Below are 15,057 nucleotides of genomic sequence, written 5' to 3' on the forward strand. Positions count from 1 at the left end.
TTACCTGTTACGAATGTCCGCATGAGCTTTAACTACTTCCCAGGTACTTTTAGTGTGGCAAAAAAGGTTCTGTTTAGTTGGGGCATTAGAATTGTGTTTCTTAGTTTCCTGAACATCACCGTCTTCACAAAAACCATTGTTCTAATGGACATCACGTGAAATGAGTTACCCACTCAATCAGACAAAATTAAATCATAAATAACATAATAACGATAAGTATGACCAAGAAATTATGTGTATTTAACTTCGAATGTCAAAAGCTCCATTGCTACGAATTGATAATTTGTATAAAAACCAGGGTAAAAACTACGCTGTTACGTTGATTTTAATACTATTTTGATAGTTCTATAATTTATTTTGTTGCTGAAATAGGTAATATGATAGAATATGTTAAAGATTTCAATATTTTTAATGAACTGTAATTATTTTTATGTTTGGTAAGCTGAACGTGAGAGAGCTATAGTTGTAATTAATTTCATATTATTTCTTTGGAAAATTGAGCGAGTGTTTTCTTTACGATTCAATAATTCATCATATCTAGTAATTTTCCTAAAATAAGCCTTAGTTTTAATTTTAAAATCGTTTTAAAATATTAAATTTTGATAGCCCTTGGTCTTAAATCTAACTCAGCTTAGTTTATGAAGTCGCTACTTGGTGGCGCTATTTCTATAATTTTAACGTCACTGTACAGAAACAAAGAGTAAAAGTGTCATGCTTACAATTATTAGTTACTTATGTTAAAGGTAATATGCGATATAATTTACCGAGTGCAAAAATGGCAAGTACATGATGGAAGCTTCGAGATTTTGTTCGCCTTTTTCTTTGTATGGTATGAAGACACAATTTGGTCCTACTGTCTCGCGGTCTCGAGTGCAAGATTCGTTGTCGGCCTGCTGTGACCACCCCCTCACGCCCTTTACACAAGCGCTTGGTAATATCTGAAAATAAAGTAGAAATTAAACCATACTTTTATAAGCGTTTTCGAGAAATATTACACTATGATGGTCCAGACACTTCGAAAACAATGTATAAGACTTTTCAGTTTTTTCATGCTTTTCTTGATTTATGCCAATAATTCTCAACATTCCTGAATCATTTCCGATATTTCCAATAATTCTCAACATTCCTGAATTATTTCCGATATTTCCAATAATTCTCAACATTCCTGAATCATTTCCGATATTTCCAATAATTCTCAATATTTCCCAAATATTTCTCAATATTTTCCAAATTTTTCTCAATATTTCCCAAATATTTATCAATATTTCCCAAATATTTATCAATATTTCCCAAATATTTATCAATATTTCCCAAATATTTATCAATATTTCACAAATATTTATCAATATTTCCCAAATATTTATCAATATTTCCCAAATATTTATCAATATTTCCCAAATATTTATCAATATTTCCCAAATATTTATCAATATTTCCCAAATATTTATCAATATTTCCCAAATATTTATCAATATTTCCCAAATATTTATCAATATTTCCCAAATATTTATCAATATTTCCCAAATATTTATCAATATTTCCCAAATATTTATCAATATTTCCCAAATATTTATCAATATTTCCCAAATATTTATCAATATTTCCCAAATATTTATCAATATTTCCCAAATATTTATCAATATTTCCCAAATATTTATCAATATTTCACAAATATTTATCAATATTTCACAAATATTTATCAATATTTCACAAATATTTATCAATATTTCACAAATATTTATCAATATTTCACAAATATTTATCAATATTTCACAAATATTTATCAATATTTCCCAAATATTTATCAATATTTCCCAAATATTTATCAATATTTCACAAATATTTATCAATATTTCACAAATATTTATCAATATTTCACAAATATTTATCAATATTTCACAAATATTTATCAATATTTCCCAAATATTTATCAATATTTCCCAAATATTTCTCAATATTTTCCAAATTTTTCTCAATAATTCCAAAATATTTCTCAATATATATCTATTATATAAGGAGGGCTTGGTACGTTGGTCGTCGTCGTACGTCCGAGCTTTCAGGAATGTTTGCTTAGTCTGTCACGAAGCCAAAGGCGGGGCGGCGAGGAAAAAGCGACCCGCGGCCTTTCGCAGCGTTGCTGAGATGGTTCGACTATCTATTTTCTCAAAACCTGTAGCTCCTGAGAGCTGGGCCGTGTTTGTCCCAACACGCAATACACCCGAAATTTTATCTCTGTTTCCGCCGCGACTTTCGGAGGGGTGAAGGGGGGGTCGTATGGGATAGTTTCAGAAGGCCTGTGAGTTTCGGAAACGGGGAGGTGGGAGGCGGGGGTGGGGGTCGTTCCGATTTGGAAGTCCCGTGGCCCTCTCGGCGTACGTTCCGTGGCCTTTATGCATCAGCCATTGGATACAGGGGGTTTAAAGGGGTGCAAGGGGTTTGGTACGACTGCGAGTTTGAGTTGTTTTTGCGGGAAAAAGGGTACCACGGTAATTATCACATGGGAAAAGCGGGGAGGTGGTACCACGGTAATTATCACATGGTCATAAGGGGGAGGGGTACCCAGGTAATTATCACATGGGAAAAAGGGGGAGGAAGGGCCTTACTGGGGTGGTTCTACTATGGGTAAAATGGTACCACGGTAATTATAACATGAGAAAAAAGGGGAGGAACGGTAATTATCAAATGGGGAAAATGGGGAATACCCCGGTAATTATCAAATGGGAAAAATGGGGAGTACCATGGTAATTATCACATGGGGAAAAAGGGGAGGAAGGGCCTTACTGGGGTGGTTCTACTTTGGGGAAAAGGGTACCACGGTAATTATAACCTGAGAAAAAAGAGAAGGAACGGTAATTATCACATGGGGGAAAGGGGAGGAAGGGCCTTACTGGGGGTACCCGGTAATTATCGCATGGGAAAAGGGGGAGTGGGCCTTACGGGAGGAGGTCGACTATGGGGTTAAGGGTACCATGGAAATTATCGCATGGAAAAAAAAGAGGGGGCCTTACTGCGGTGGTTCGACTATGGGGAAAAGAGTGCCACGGAAATTATCGCATGGGTAAAAGGGGTTGGGGGGGGGCGTACTGGGGTGGAGTGCCTCGAAACACACTACTAGCTGAGGGCAGGCGGGCCCTCAGCTAGTTTATATATATATATGGCACCCGAAACTATCACTCTGATAAAGAGATACATTTAAAAGCTCAGGAATCATATCGTAAATATATGCTGCTTTTCACATATTAACTGTTACCACGAATATATTATTGATGTAAGCATAAGTAACATAATAACAATAAGTGTGACACTTTCTATTGTTTTAATATAATATCCTGACGGAACCTTTTCTCGACACTGACACTCTCGCCAAGCTCCGACTTGGTATTCACTCGAACTGATTAGCGTGTTAACCTACTTGATAAAATTCATTAGAAATAAAAGTATATTTTCCCTTACGGATATTTAGCTACTAGAGGGCTCTCTGCTGAGAAATAAACCTATATTGCGCAAATAGCTTTGAAAATAAGTTCTGTGATAATGTTTCCTTATTGACATTCTTATTGTATTATGTTACTTAGGATATAAGTCATGTACCATTCCATCCTCATTGTAGAACGCTGGGAATCGACTGTCTCCGGGAGTGCCATACTCGTCGAACACTCCGAACCGGAAATGAGCGAACTCGTGGATCAGTTGTCTTTCTAAAATGTAACACTTCTTAGTAAAATTCTCACCTGGATTCGAGCTAATCCAAAAAAACTAAAAGACACCTACCAACGTTTCCGTATTCCTCCTTGGTCCATCCGTCCATTTCCGTGACGAATTTGGGAGTGAAATGGATGTATTCTCCTTGGTCGCCGCATTCTCCCGGCTGAAGGGTGTAGGGCGCGTCTCCGAATTCGGGATTGGCCTCCGCGATACGAACGTGAGACTGCGAAAAATAGTCCGTAAAGACGGACGATTGTCCGTAATCTTCTTCCCAAGTTTCCGGAATGACGATTGTCACGTTTTTGAAGTACAAACGCTGGCTCGTCACCTTGAACAAGAATTCGGATCCTTTCGTGAACATATTCTGGAAAAAAGGAACTTCCGGTTGTAGAAACCAATTGTTGTATATTTAAATTAAATTTGATGGTTTGTCGTATGATGGCGCCCCAATCATGGAGAAAATAATTTTAACTCGCCATTGTAAATCAAGCGGAATGATAAACAAAGTTGCCGAAAGGCGAAATATAGTCCGGCACTTTAGTCACTATATACATTCCTGAAACCTAACATTCGTCGAGATAATCACAACAATAATAAATATAACGAGTGTAACGCCTTAGGCTTAGGGATACGAAATATAGGTAAAGAATCACCACATTATTGCGTAAGTAAATTGCTTACTAAATTTAATAACCGACTAGTTTTGGCACAGCTTTGTGCCATTGTCAACTATAATAAAACTACAACAGTAGACGAAACTGTGAGCTTAATCGAGTTCTATGAGACTATGTAGAAAATTCACATTTTATGTATCTTGGTGCTTTTTACATTCAACAAAGTGGTGTAAGTATGGGAAGTGGTTTTTCCCCTATACTAAATGCATTTTTCTTGACAAATTTGAGAGCAAGTTTGTGGCACAATCAAAAGAAACCTTTTTTAAATTATATAAACTTACTTTACCCAGACATAAAATTTACTTTCGAGAATGAGGTTAATAAAGATCCTAATTTTTTAGACGTCAACATCAAAAGTAATACAATTAATTTTGAAACTAGGATTGTTGTAACTTAAAAAAGGGACTTTTTGATTTTTTATAAAAAGACATTTTTATCATCAAATCGAATTTTTAATTTTCGCTTATATTTTTGGAATCGTTTTCTTTTTTATGGACTTATCGGGATTAACGGTTTTTTTTGTGTTTCATATAAAGGCTTTGTCGCGTGAATAAATGCTATCACTTTTCTTTCGCTATTGTAATGTAATCTTCATCAAGTTTTTAAATCAATAAATGTATATTGTTGATTCTTATACCTCGTCGTAGTCAATCGTGGGTTATTAAGTCTGAAGAGTAGAAAGTTTTGATTTCCCCCCTGACTTCATGGTGCCGAAACCCGGGACGGGACTTAGATTCAGCTACTATCTAACCGAAGACTTCTAGATAAATCTCTTCGTTCAGACTGAAAGAACTCACAAACGACTATGGCGACAGCTGCTAATCAACTTCAGAAAGAACAACAGAAAAGAGCTGTCATAAGACGAATGATTACCAACATTCAAAGCAACGTTAAATTAGAACTGAAGAAAGAACCGCCATCCAGCAAGAAGCTTAAAGAATTCCTGTTTAAGCTTAAAGACAAAGAAACGAGTATGGAAGCGTTAGAAGAAACCATCTTGTCACTGGTAGCCGTTGACGCCATCGAGAAAGAAATGATTGATGCAGAACACCAACGAAGTCATAGACCAGATCCTTCGGAAGACGATTCAGACACAGATTCGACAACTACGACTCGACCGATGGCAATGTCAATTCAACTACCGAAATTGAGTCTGGAAAAATTTGAAGGCGATCCGACTTCCTGGACGGGGTTTTGGTCCATCTTCGAGACGGCAATCGATTTCAATCCTTGTCTCAATGCCGCACAGAAATTCAGTTACCTGAAAAGTTACCTGCGTGGGAAGGCAGCAGCGGCAGTTTCCGGATTGGCTTTGACACCGATGAATTACCATAGCGCTAAAGAAATCCTACAGACCCGCTTTGGAAAGAAACGTTTAATCATTAATTCTCATATTAATGAACTCTTCGCTCTCGAATCAGTCGGTTTGAGACACCTCTACGACAGATGTGAAATTCAAGTCAAGAGCCTTGAGTCTCTTGGGGTCCCGAGTGAAAGCTACGAGTCCATGTTGAACACTCTGCTCATGAAGCTCATACCAAGCGACCTGTCCTTTGAATTTGCTAGAAAGAGGGAAGACGACGAAGACTTCACTGTTAGCGAATTATTGAATTTTCTACGAAGAGAGATCGAAGCAAGAGAGAAACACGCGTTTTTGACTGGAACCAGTATTCAAGAAGTAATCCTTCCAATCCGTCTTCTGAGCGCTTGAAACCAAAGAATTGGTCTCAAGATTCCAAATCCAGACAACGTCTCTCATCCACAGCTGCGTTTTCCACTGTCACGGAAGATAGATGCGTATTCTGTGAGAAAAACCACGAACCAGTAAAGTGTCACGGTTACACCGTGTCCGAGAGGCGAGAAATCTTGAAGAGAAAGGGGAGATGTTTCATATGTCTGCGGTACAAGCACAGAGCGTGGCAATGTAAGGCAAATATAACTTGTAAGACGTGCAAGAAGAGACACGACGAAGCGGTATGCGACGAGAAATTTCCAGACAAGGAACTGACTCAAACACAATTACCATCGTCAGAATCTGTAGCCATTAGCTGCGCATCAGTCAACGAGATCTCAAACAAATCAAGTCCCAAAGTCATATTACTTCAAACTGTTCCTGTAAAAATCATCGCAGGACGAAACCAAGAGAAATTCAGATGTCTTTTGGACACAGCTAGTCAACGGACTTTCATCACGGAATCAACGTCACTACGATTGAATCTTCCAGTAACCGGAATCGAATTCAAAAGAATCTATCCCTTCGGAAGCGAAAAACCAATCCTGGCGGAGAGAAGGCGAGTTAAAATTCGACTCTGCGATTTAACCATGAAAAACGAGATCGAAGTGGAAGCTCTAGAAGGTCCGGTTTTAAATCGGGCCGTTGTACCAGTTGCCACGGATGCGATGCGCAAAGAAATGGAAGCCCGAGGTATCAGACTCGCGGAAGATCCTAGTGAAACTAACCTGGAACTCACTCTCATTATCGGCGCCGATTACTATTGGAAGGTCGTATCCGGTATCATCCAGCGATTTGGAGATATGACTGCAGTTGACACGAAATTTGGATGGACGCTTCATGGTCCCTCAGTTGTAGATTGGTGCACTCTCGGCGTGGAGTCGGTGTGTGGAATGAACGTAATAATGGAGGAAGAACTGGCATCCGTACAGCTGCGAAAATTCTGGGACTTGGATGCTTTAGGCATTTTGGATTCTTCGGTATCACCATCCAACGAAGATCAAAGAGTCATTGAACAACTGAACGCCACGATCAAATACCATAACCACCGCTACTAGGTCAAGTTACCTTGGAAGGAAGATATGACTCTTAAGTTCGAACAATTACCCGTCTGCGCTCAAACGATTTTCGTCCTTAAAAATCGCTTCCAAAAAGATCCCTCATTCCACGTCCAGTATGCCGAAGTCATCAAGGACTACCTCGCGCAAGGTATCGTCGAAGAAGTGCCGAAGAAAGAAATCAATCAGCAATCGAGAGTAATTAACTATTTGCCACATCACGCAGTCTTAAGAAACGACAAAACAAGTACGAAGCTGCGAGTGGTATTCGATGGTTCATCTCATGAAAAGAATTCTCCGTCGCTCAACAATTGCCTTTACACCGGTCCAAGCTGGAACACAGATCTAATAAAGCTTCTCGTCACGTTCCGTATTGGAAAGATCGCTTTCACGGCTGACATCGAGAAGGCTTACCTTCAGATCGAACTCCATGAAGACGACACAGATGCAGTTCGATTTCTTTGGACAGACGACCCGGCGAAGAACCAAGAGCCAAAAATTTTGAGATTCAAGAGGGTTCTATTCGGTGTTTCACCAAGTCCTTTCCTGCTTGCCGGAACCATACGTCACCACGTTCTAAAGTACAAAGAAACGTATCCCGAAACAAGTCGCCTGTTAGAAGAAAACTTTTACGTCGACGATTTGATCGGCAGCGAAAACGACGAAGATGTGGTCTTGAAGAGATCCGTAGAAGCCAAGAAAATCATGCAAGATTCGAGCATGAACCTAAGGCGTTGGAAGACCAATTCCAAGCCACTACGACAGCGTTGGGGAGAAGAGAAAGCAGAAGACGTTTCATCTTCAAAGGAAATTGAAGAGAAAAGATCCTCGTTCAAAGTCCTTGGAGTCAGTTGGAACCCGAATAAAGACGTTCTACAATTTGACCTGTCGGCGCTCCTCGAGTTTCTAATCAGCAAAAAAAATACTAAACGATTCGTTCTTCAGGCCTCATCAAGAATCTTCGATCCAGTTGGATTCTTAAGCCCGTTCATGATCCGCATAAAAATCCTCTTCCAGGAGATATGGGAAAGGGGCGTGGACTGGGATTCTACTCTACCTGATGACTTAGCTAAGCGATGGGACGATTGGTGTCTTGAGCTTCCAGCGCTTCATGAATTGTCAATATCACAATATTACATGGACCAAGTGGGCGACGACAATATCAAGAGTTTTGAGCTTCACACCTTTTGCGACAGTTCTGAGAAAGCGTACGGAGCTGTCATATACCTTCGATACGTCACGGAGAAAGGCGAAATTGGAACCAAATTGATCGCTAGCAAGGCCAGAGTAGCACCATTGAAGCGGGTGACATTACCTCGCTTAGAATTGATGGGAACTGTCATTGCGGTCCGGCTTACCAATCACGTTCAGAGCTATTTCTCATCTGTCACCAAAAAACCGGTATTGGACTGATTCAAACATAGCACTTGGATGGATCAAGGGTACAGCAAGTCGCTGGAAGCCATTCGTCGCGAATAGGGTTCGTGAAATCCAAGAGGGCTCTGATCCCAGTTCATGATCTCATTGCCCAGGGCGATTGAATCCGGCGGACCTTCTTACAAGAGGACAAGAAATGACAAGTCTCATAAGAAACAGCACTTGGTGGACTGGTCCAGAATTTCTTACCCAACCAGAACACCAATGGTCTTTTCGAAAGGGCGTACCCACACGAGTTATCGAGATTAGCGACGAACTTCGTCCAAAGTTTCAAGAAGAAATTATCCAGTGTGCCTGCATATCCGAGCCTCGAAAGCCAACCTTTACTCAACGTCGAAGATTATAGCAGATTTAACCGACTACTTCGAGTCACCGCAAACGTATTGGGATTCATTCGCCGTCTCCGTACGAAAGAAAACCGCCGTGCAGTATTATCTAGCGAAGAGATCAACGAAGCCGAACGATATTGGATTCAACAAGTTCAAATTCAAGCGTATCCTGAAGAATATCGAGCACTAAAGTCGAAGCTACCGTTGTCTCAAGCAAGCACTATCTCGCTCTTGGCTCCGTTTTTGGAAAATGGAATAATGAAAATCGGCGGAAGACTGGAATTTTCTGATCTCTCATACGAAGAAAAGCACCCTGTCCTATTGCCTCAAAAATTCCACTTTACCAATCTCTTGATTCAACGTCATCACGAAGACATGATGCATACTGGTCTAACCGGAACTTTAAACAAACTTCGAGAGCGTTTCTGGGTCGTACGAGGACGTCAAGCAGTCAAAAGTCTACTTATCTCGCATACGAGACATTTAGAAATCAAAGTTAAAGCTGTAACAACCGCACCTCTTCCCAGCGAAAGAGTCTTGGAATCACCACCATTCTCGATCACTGGCGTTGATTTTGCTAGACCCGTGTACGTGAAGACAACGGACAAATCAAGCTCGAAGGCCTATATTGCGTTATTCACATGCGCCGTAACACGATGCGTCCATTTGGAGCTGGTTTCGAGTCTCTCTGCCGAAAACTTCCTACTTGCGTTAAGAAGATTCTTTTCACGACGGGGTATTTGCAAAGAAATTTGGTCTGATAATGCCAAGACATTCCAACGTGCCGATAAGGAGCTGAAGGACTTGTGGAAAACCGTTCAAGGTTCGAAGGTCCAAGAGATGATTAGTCAGCGGAGAATAAAATGGTGTCACATCGTCGAACGAGCCCCCTGGTGGGGGGGCTTCTGGGAAAGATTGGTTAGAAGTATCAAAACCCTTTTTGAAGAGAATACTCGGGCCGAGTGCGTTGTCATATGAAGAGTTCGAAACCACGCTGATCGAGACGGAAGCAGTTATCAATGCCAGACCTCTCACCTACGTGGAAAACTATGCTAAAGATCCTCGACCGTTAACTCCAGCTAATTTTCTGATCGGAGAACGACATCATCTTTTGCCGTCCAAATTATTCAAGTCTGTGAAGACGAGACAAGACGCTACTAGACGACTTAAATATCGCCAGACGTTGCTCGATCAATTTTGGCGCCAGTGGAGACGCGAGTATCTTCGAGAGCTTAGATCCGCGAACTCCGTCCAGAATCAGAGAGACATGAAGGAGATCAAGGTCGGCCACGTCGTTCTCATTGGCGAAGACAGACAACCACGCCAGAATTGGGAGCTGGGTCGAGTCACTGAAATCCACAATGGTCGAGACGGAAAAACCAGAGCCTGTTCTCTTCGGAGATCAAATGGACATATTATTCGTAGAGCAGTTCAGCTATTGTATCCTTTGGAGCTTGTAAATGACCCGTGATTGGTCATTACGCCGGGAGGATGTTGTAACTTAAAAAAGGGACTTTTTTGTTTTTTTTATAAAAAGACATTTTTATCATCAAATCGAATTTTTAATTTTCGCTTATATTTTTGGAATCGTTTTCTTTTTTATGGACTTATCGGGATTAACGGTTTTTTTGTGTTTCATATAAAGGCTTTGTCGCGTGAATAAATGATATCACTTTTCTTTCGCTATTGTAATGTAATCTTCATCAAGTTTTTAATTCAATAAATGTATATTGTTGATTCTTATACCTCGTCGTAGTCAATCGTGGGTTATTAAGTCTGAAGAGTAGAAAGTTTTGATTTCCCCCCTTACTTCAAGGATCTATAGAAAAATGTATAATGTAAGCACGTTTCTAAGGGACGTAATTTGGGTGGGGCAAGGGGGTATTCACTCCCCCTGAATTTTTATGAGCTTAAAACGTCCACAAATAAACAGAATAATGCAATAACTCTTTCGATTTTATGTCCCCCTCCCCGGATATTCAAGTTCTGCCCGCTCCTGATAAATCTTGAAATGACATTTCTGATGTTTCCCCATTTCCGTTCCAATCAAAAAAATGGAGTGCATATAACTTTAATCCACCGCGCGTATCGTCTTAATTTGTAGTAATTTAGAGTCTGTTCTTCATGAGGATGCCTGTTTAAAACGTGTAAAAGTTAATAGAGGTTTTAAACCACGCATTATAGAAAATATCTTTCACAAAATTCAAAAGAAATCGGGCAAAATTTAAAAAAAATTGTTAACTACAACCTAATATATAGCCAAAACTAAATTAATTTAATTTAAGTAATTTCATATTATTTTAAATCTTAATTTTAATTTAATATTAATTTAATTTAAGTAATTTCATATTGTTTTAAATCTTAATTTTAATTTAATATTAATTTAGTTATAAAATTTCACGTTTAAGCGTAACCTCCCGTCTCCCACTTGATAGAGGGCAACCTATTCCTGCCAATGACGAAGCCCACTAGTGTTGTCCATTTTCCGGAAAAATAAAATGCGGAAAAGGACCCCGCACATTTCCTATGGAAATTGTCTTTCGGCTAAATGTTCTGAATTTCGGGTATGTTATACTATCGGACATGCTGATCAAAAGTGTCAATGGGCCCGAAGTTCTAAAACCAATATTTTGCCAGCTAGAGACGTACAATATTGAACAAACCATGCTAATTATCTATTGTTTTCCAATGCACTTTTTAATGAAGTGTTTGAACTGAAGAAAAAGGGTTAATATAATTCTATATCAACTGCTCGAATAATACGATCTTCTTTGCATATCTTATGTTAAAGTAGCAATAAGCGTTCTCCTTGTTCCTTCGGCTACCATTCGCTTTTCTCTTGTTCCTTCGGTTACCATTCACGTTTCTATTGTCCCTTCGGTTGCCATTCGCAGCCCCCTTGTTCCTTCAGTTTCCATTCGCGTTTCTATGGTCCCTTCGGTTGCCATTCGCGTTTCTATTGTCCCTTTGGTTGCCATTCGCGTTTCTCTTGTTCATTCGGTTGTCATACGGTGTTTTCTTTATTACTGAGCTAATAAATGGTTTTCTTAGTTATTCGGTCGACATTTGCAATTTTTTGTCAATCACCTTTTAGGTTTTAGGTTTTAGCGAATCTTTTTTGTGTACGTCATTTCTCGTCACCGTCTCGAGCAAGATTCCATCGTCCAGCCACTTTATTAGTTTTATTTAGATTTGTGGTGGGTTCTTTTCTGTGACGAGAAATGACGTACACAAAAAAGATTCGCTAAAACCTAAAAGGTGATTGACAAAAAATAGCTAATGTCGACCGAATAACAAAGAAAACCATTTATTAGCTCAGCAATCAAGAAAACCGCTATGGGAACTGAAAGAAAAAACCGTATGACAACCGAATGCACAAGAGAAACGCGAATGGCAACCGAAGGGACAATAGAAACACGAATGGAAACTGAAGGAACAAGGGGGGACGCGAATGGCAACCGAAGGGACAATAGAAACGCGAATGGAAACTGAAGGAAAAAGGGGGACGCGAATGGCAACCGAAGGGACAATAGAAACGCCAATGGCAACCGAAGGGGCAATAGAAACGCGAATGGAAACTGAAGGAACAAGGGGGAACGCGAATGGCAACCGAAGGGACAATAGAAACGCGAATGGAAACTGAAGGAACAAGGGGGACGCGAATGGCAACCGAAGGGACAATAGAAACGCCAATGACAACCGAAGGGACAATAGAAACTCGAATGGAAACCGATGGGACAATAGAAACGCGAATGGCAACCGAAGGAACAAGAGAAACGCGATTGGCAGCCAAAGGAACAAGGAGAACGCTAATTGCTACTTTAACATAAGATATACAAAGAAGATCGTATTATTCGAGCAGTTGATATAGAATTATATTAACCCTTTTTCTTCAGTTCAAACACTTCATTAAAAAGTACAATGGAAAACAATAGAGAATTAGCATGGTTTGTTCGATATTTGTACGTCTCTAGCTGGGAAAATATTGGTTTTAGAACTTCGGGCCCATTGACACTTTTGATCAGCATGTCCGATAGTATAACATACCCTAAATTCAGAAAATTTAGCCGAAAGACAATATCCATAGGAAATGTGCGGGATCCTTTTCCGAATTGCGGAAAAATTAAAAATTAAAACACAAATTACTTTTTAAAGGTTTTGTTTTTAACTTTTTATCGATATAAGTAAACATACTACAAAACCATAATAGTGTTACATTGTTAATCAGTTTAAACTAGCTCTAGAGGTTTAGTTTTACTTTCAGATTCGATAAAATTAGGCGAAAATACCGCTTTATTTAAATTTGTAAAAAATATATTAGACTAATCATGGAATGATAACTTTTTTATTTTTTCGGAAAAATACGGCAAACATTTTCCGGAAAATATTCCGACTTACAACACTGAAACCCACTATATACTCTCCCTCTATACCCTGGGAGGCAGTTTGCAGATATCCAAGGGTCGTTCTATCTTCGGCAATAGTGTCAACAAAAACGAAATTTATGAAATTTGTCGCTTGATCAGAGAGTAATTCTATGGTGCTACTGGCTGAAATGGTTTGGACACTGGCCATTATTTTCACGCGTGACAACGCGAAAGAGACCATCACTAGCATCTCGTCCCAATATTTAATTTAATTGCGTCTTCGTTTAAAGTTATTTAAAACGAAATTAGGAGTCCTAACTTACCCGAGGTGTTACACACCGATTTTGTTCAAACTCGGGGGATTGGTAGACCTTCATGTAACTTGAAAAATGCTAAAGGGATTTTATTCAATGGGCAACGGTTTTGGTCATGCCAACGAAAAATGTTTTTGACAACATAAAATTGAAATTTTCCCATTGAAAATAACATGGGATTTTGACCGATTTCCCTGTGAAAATTTTTTTATCAATTTTTTTTTATAATTTTGGTATTTTAATTTATTTTCAATATTTTCAAAATCCCATGTTATTTTCAATGGGAAAATTTCCATTTTATGTTGTCAAAAACATTTTTCGTTGCCATGGCAAAACCGTTGCCCATTGAATAAAATCCCTTTAGGATTTTTCCAGTTATATGAAGGTCTACCAATCCCCCGAGTTTGAACAAAATCGGTGTGTAACACCTCGGGTAGTCTCCTTGTTAGTCTTAAATAACTTTAAACGAAGACGGTTCACGTAAACACGAAAAGCTTTTCGTGGGTTTTAATTAAGCTAATTAGCGGAAATACAATAAGTTCACAAACTGCTGGTTTTTCGTCTGCTAGAAGACGAATTGTTAAATATAAAACACAAAGCCTCTGCTTAGCAGACGAAAATCCAGCAGCTTATGAACCTATATAAAATGAAAAGGCTTTTTAAAAATTTCTACACGTACGTTTGAGGCTGATATTTAAAAATTGCTCTTAAATGTCATTACCCCCGTTAAAAGATCTTTTCCTTTGCAAGTATATCGATCTAGAGATATGTTCTAAGACCAAAGAATATCAACACAAACCTTTATGTTATCAACTAGTTTCCTGTTTTCGGGTACATTTCTGTGGATTGCAACGACCAATCCCGTGTACCCACCATCTGTTAACTTAATTTCAAACGCGTTTGCGAAAAGGACGCAAAATGCCATCCAAATCGACATCACAAGCGCGCGATTCATTGCGACCAAACTCAGAAAAATATCCCGGGTTATTTCGCGTACAACCTACCTTTTATGTCAAATTACTCCTTTACTTAATTAGTCACCTAATTAATGGATGGAAATTTAGTATTTGAACTGAATTAGTGGGCAAATAGAAACTTGATCTGATAAGATACAGTATTTGTATCCGAAATTGATCAAAGGCTTAAATATCATCCGCAAGCATTGATTAATTAATTAAAAAAACAAAAAAATCTCTTGACTAGGTAAAAACAATTTTATTGAACCGAATGTTATTTTAATTTATTCTACATGAGATCATAAGTAACATAATAATGATAAGTATGACACCTGTAGCATATTTATTTACAACATCCGTTCTCTACCAAAAAGCACTAAGCAGAAGGATTACTATTGTTCAGTCAAATTCAAATTCAGTCAATCTTATCGAAAATTGGTACCTCTAAAGGCAAAACAAGTGTTTACGATAATCAATTTTATGTT

The 15,057-nt window shown here is 38.8% G+C and overlaps 4 protein-coding genes across 4 annotated transcripts; 3 read left to right on the forward strand and 1 right to left on the reverse strand.

Moving 5' to 3' along the window:
• On the reverse strand, nt 1-4,066 carry LOC149936557 (calcium-activated chloride channel regulator 1-like). The gene is made up of 4 exons (XM_090153689.1): nt 3,772-4,066; nt 3,592-3,698; nt 765-938; nt 1-141 (listed from the first exon to the last, which is right to left on the reverse strand). The coding sequence occupies exons 1-4, from the start codon at nt 4,064-4,066 to the stop codon at nt 1-3; spliced, it is 717 nt and encodes a 238-aa protein (XP_090009815.1).
• Nucleotides 4,067-5,184: 1,118 nt separating this feature from the next.
• Nucleotides 5,185-7,169, forward strand: LOC149936558 (uncharacterized). Its single transcript, XM_090153690.1, has 2 exons — nt 5,185-6,057; nt 6,099-7,169. The coding sequence occupies exons 1-2, from the start codon at nt 5,185-5,187 to the stop codon at nt 7,167-7,169; spliced, it is 1,944 nt and encodes a 647-aa protein (XP_090009816.1).
• A 24-nt stretch (nt 7,170-7,193) lies between these two features.
• On the forward strand, nt 7,194-8,582 carry LOC149936559 (uncharacterized). Its single transcript, XM_090153691.1, has one exon. The coding sequence runs from the start codon at nt 7,194-7,196 to the stop codon at nt 8,580-8,582; it is 1,389 nt and encodes a 462-aa protein (XP_090009817.1).
• A 102-nt stretch (nt 8,583-8,684) lies between these two features.
• LOC149936560 (uncharacterized) lies at nt 8,685-10,406 on the forward strand. The gene is made up of 3 exons (XM_090153692.1): nt 8,685-8,779; nt 8,827-9,766; nt 9,882-10,406. The coding sequence occupies exons 1-3, from the start codon at nt 8,685-8,687 to the stop codon at nt 10,404-10,406; spliced, it is 1,560 nt and encodes a 519-aa protein (XP_090009818.1).
• The last annotated feature ends 4,651 nt before the right edge of the window (nt 10,407-15,057 follow it).

This window comes from Leiobunum rupestre, chromosome 7, assembly GCF_980474605.1.
Source record: "Leiobunum rupestre chromosome 7, qqLeiRupe1.1.hap1, whole genome shotgun sequence".
NCBI classification, from domain to species: Eukaryota; Metazoa; Arthropoda; class Arachnida; order Opiliones; family Sclerosomatidae; genus Leiobunum; species Leiobunum rupestre.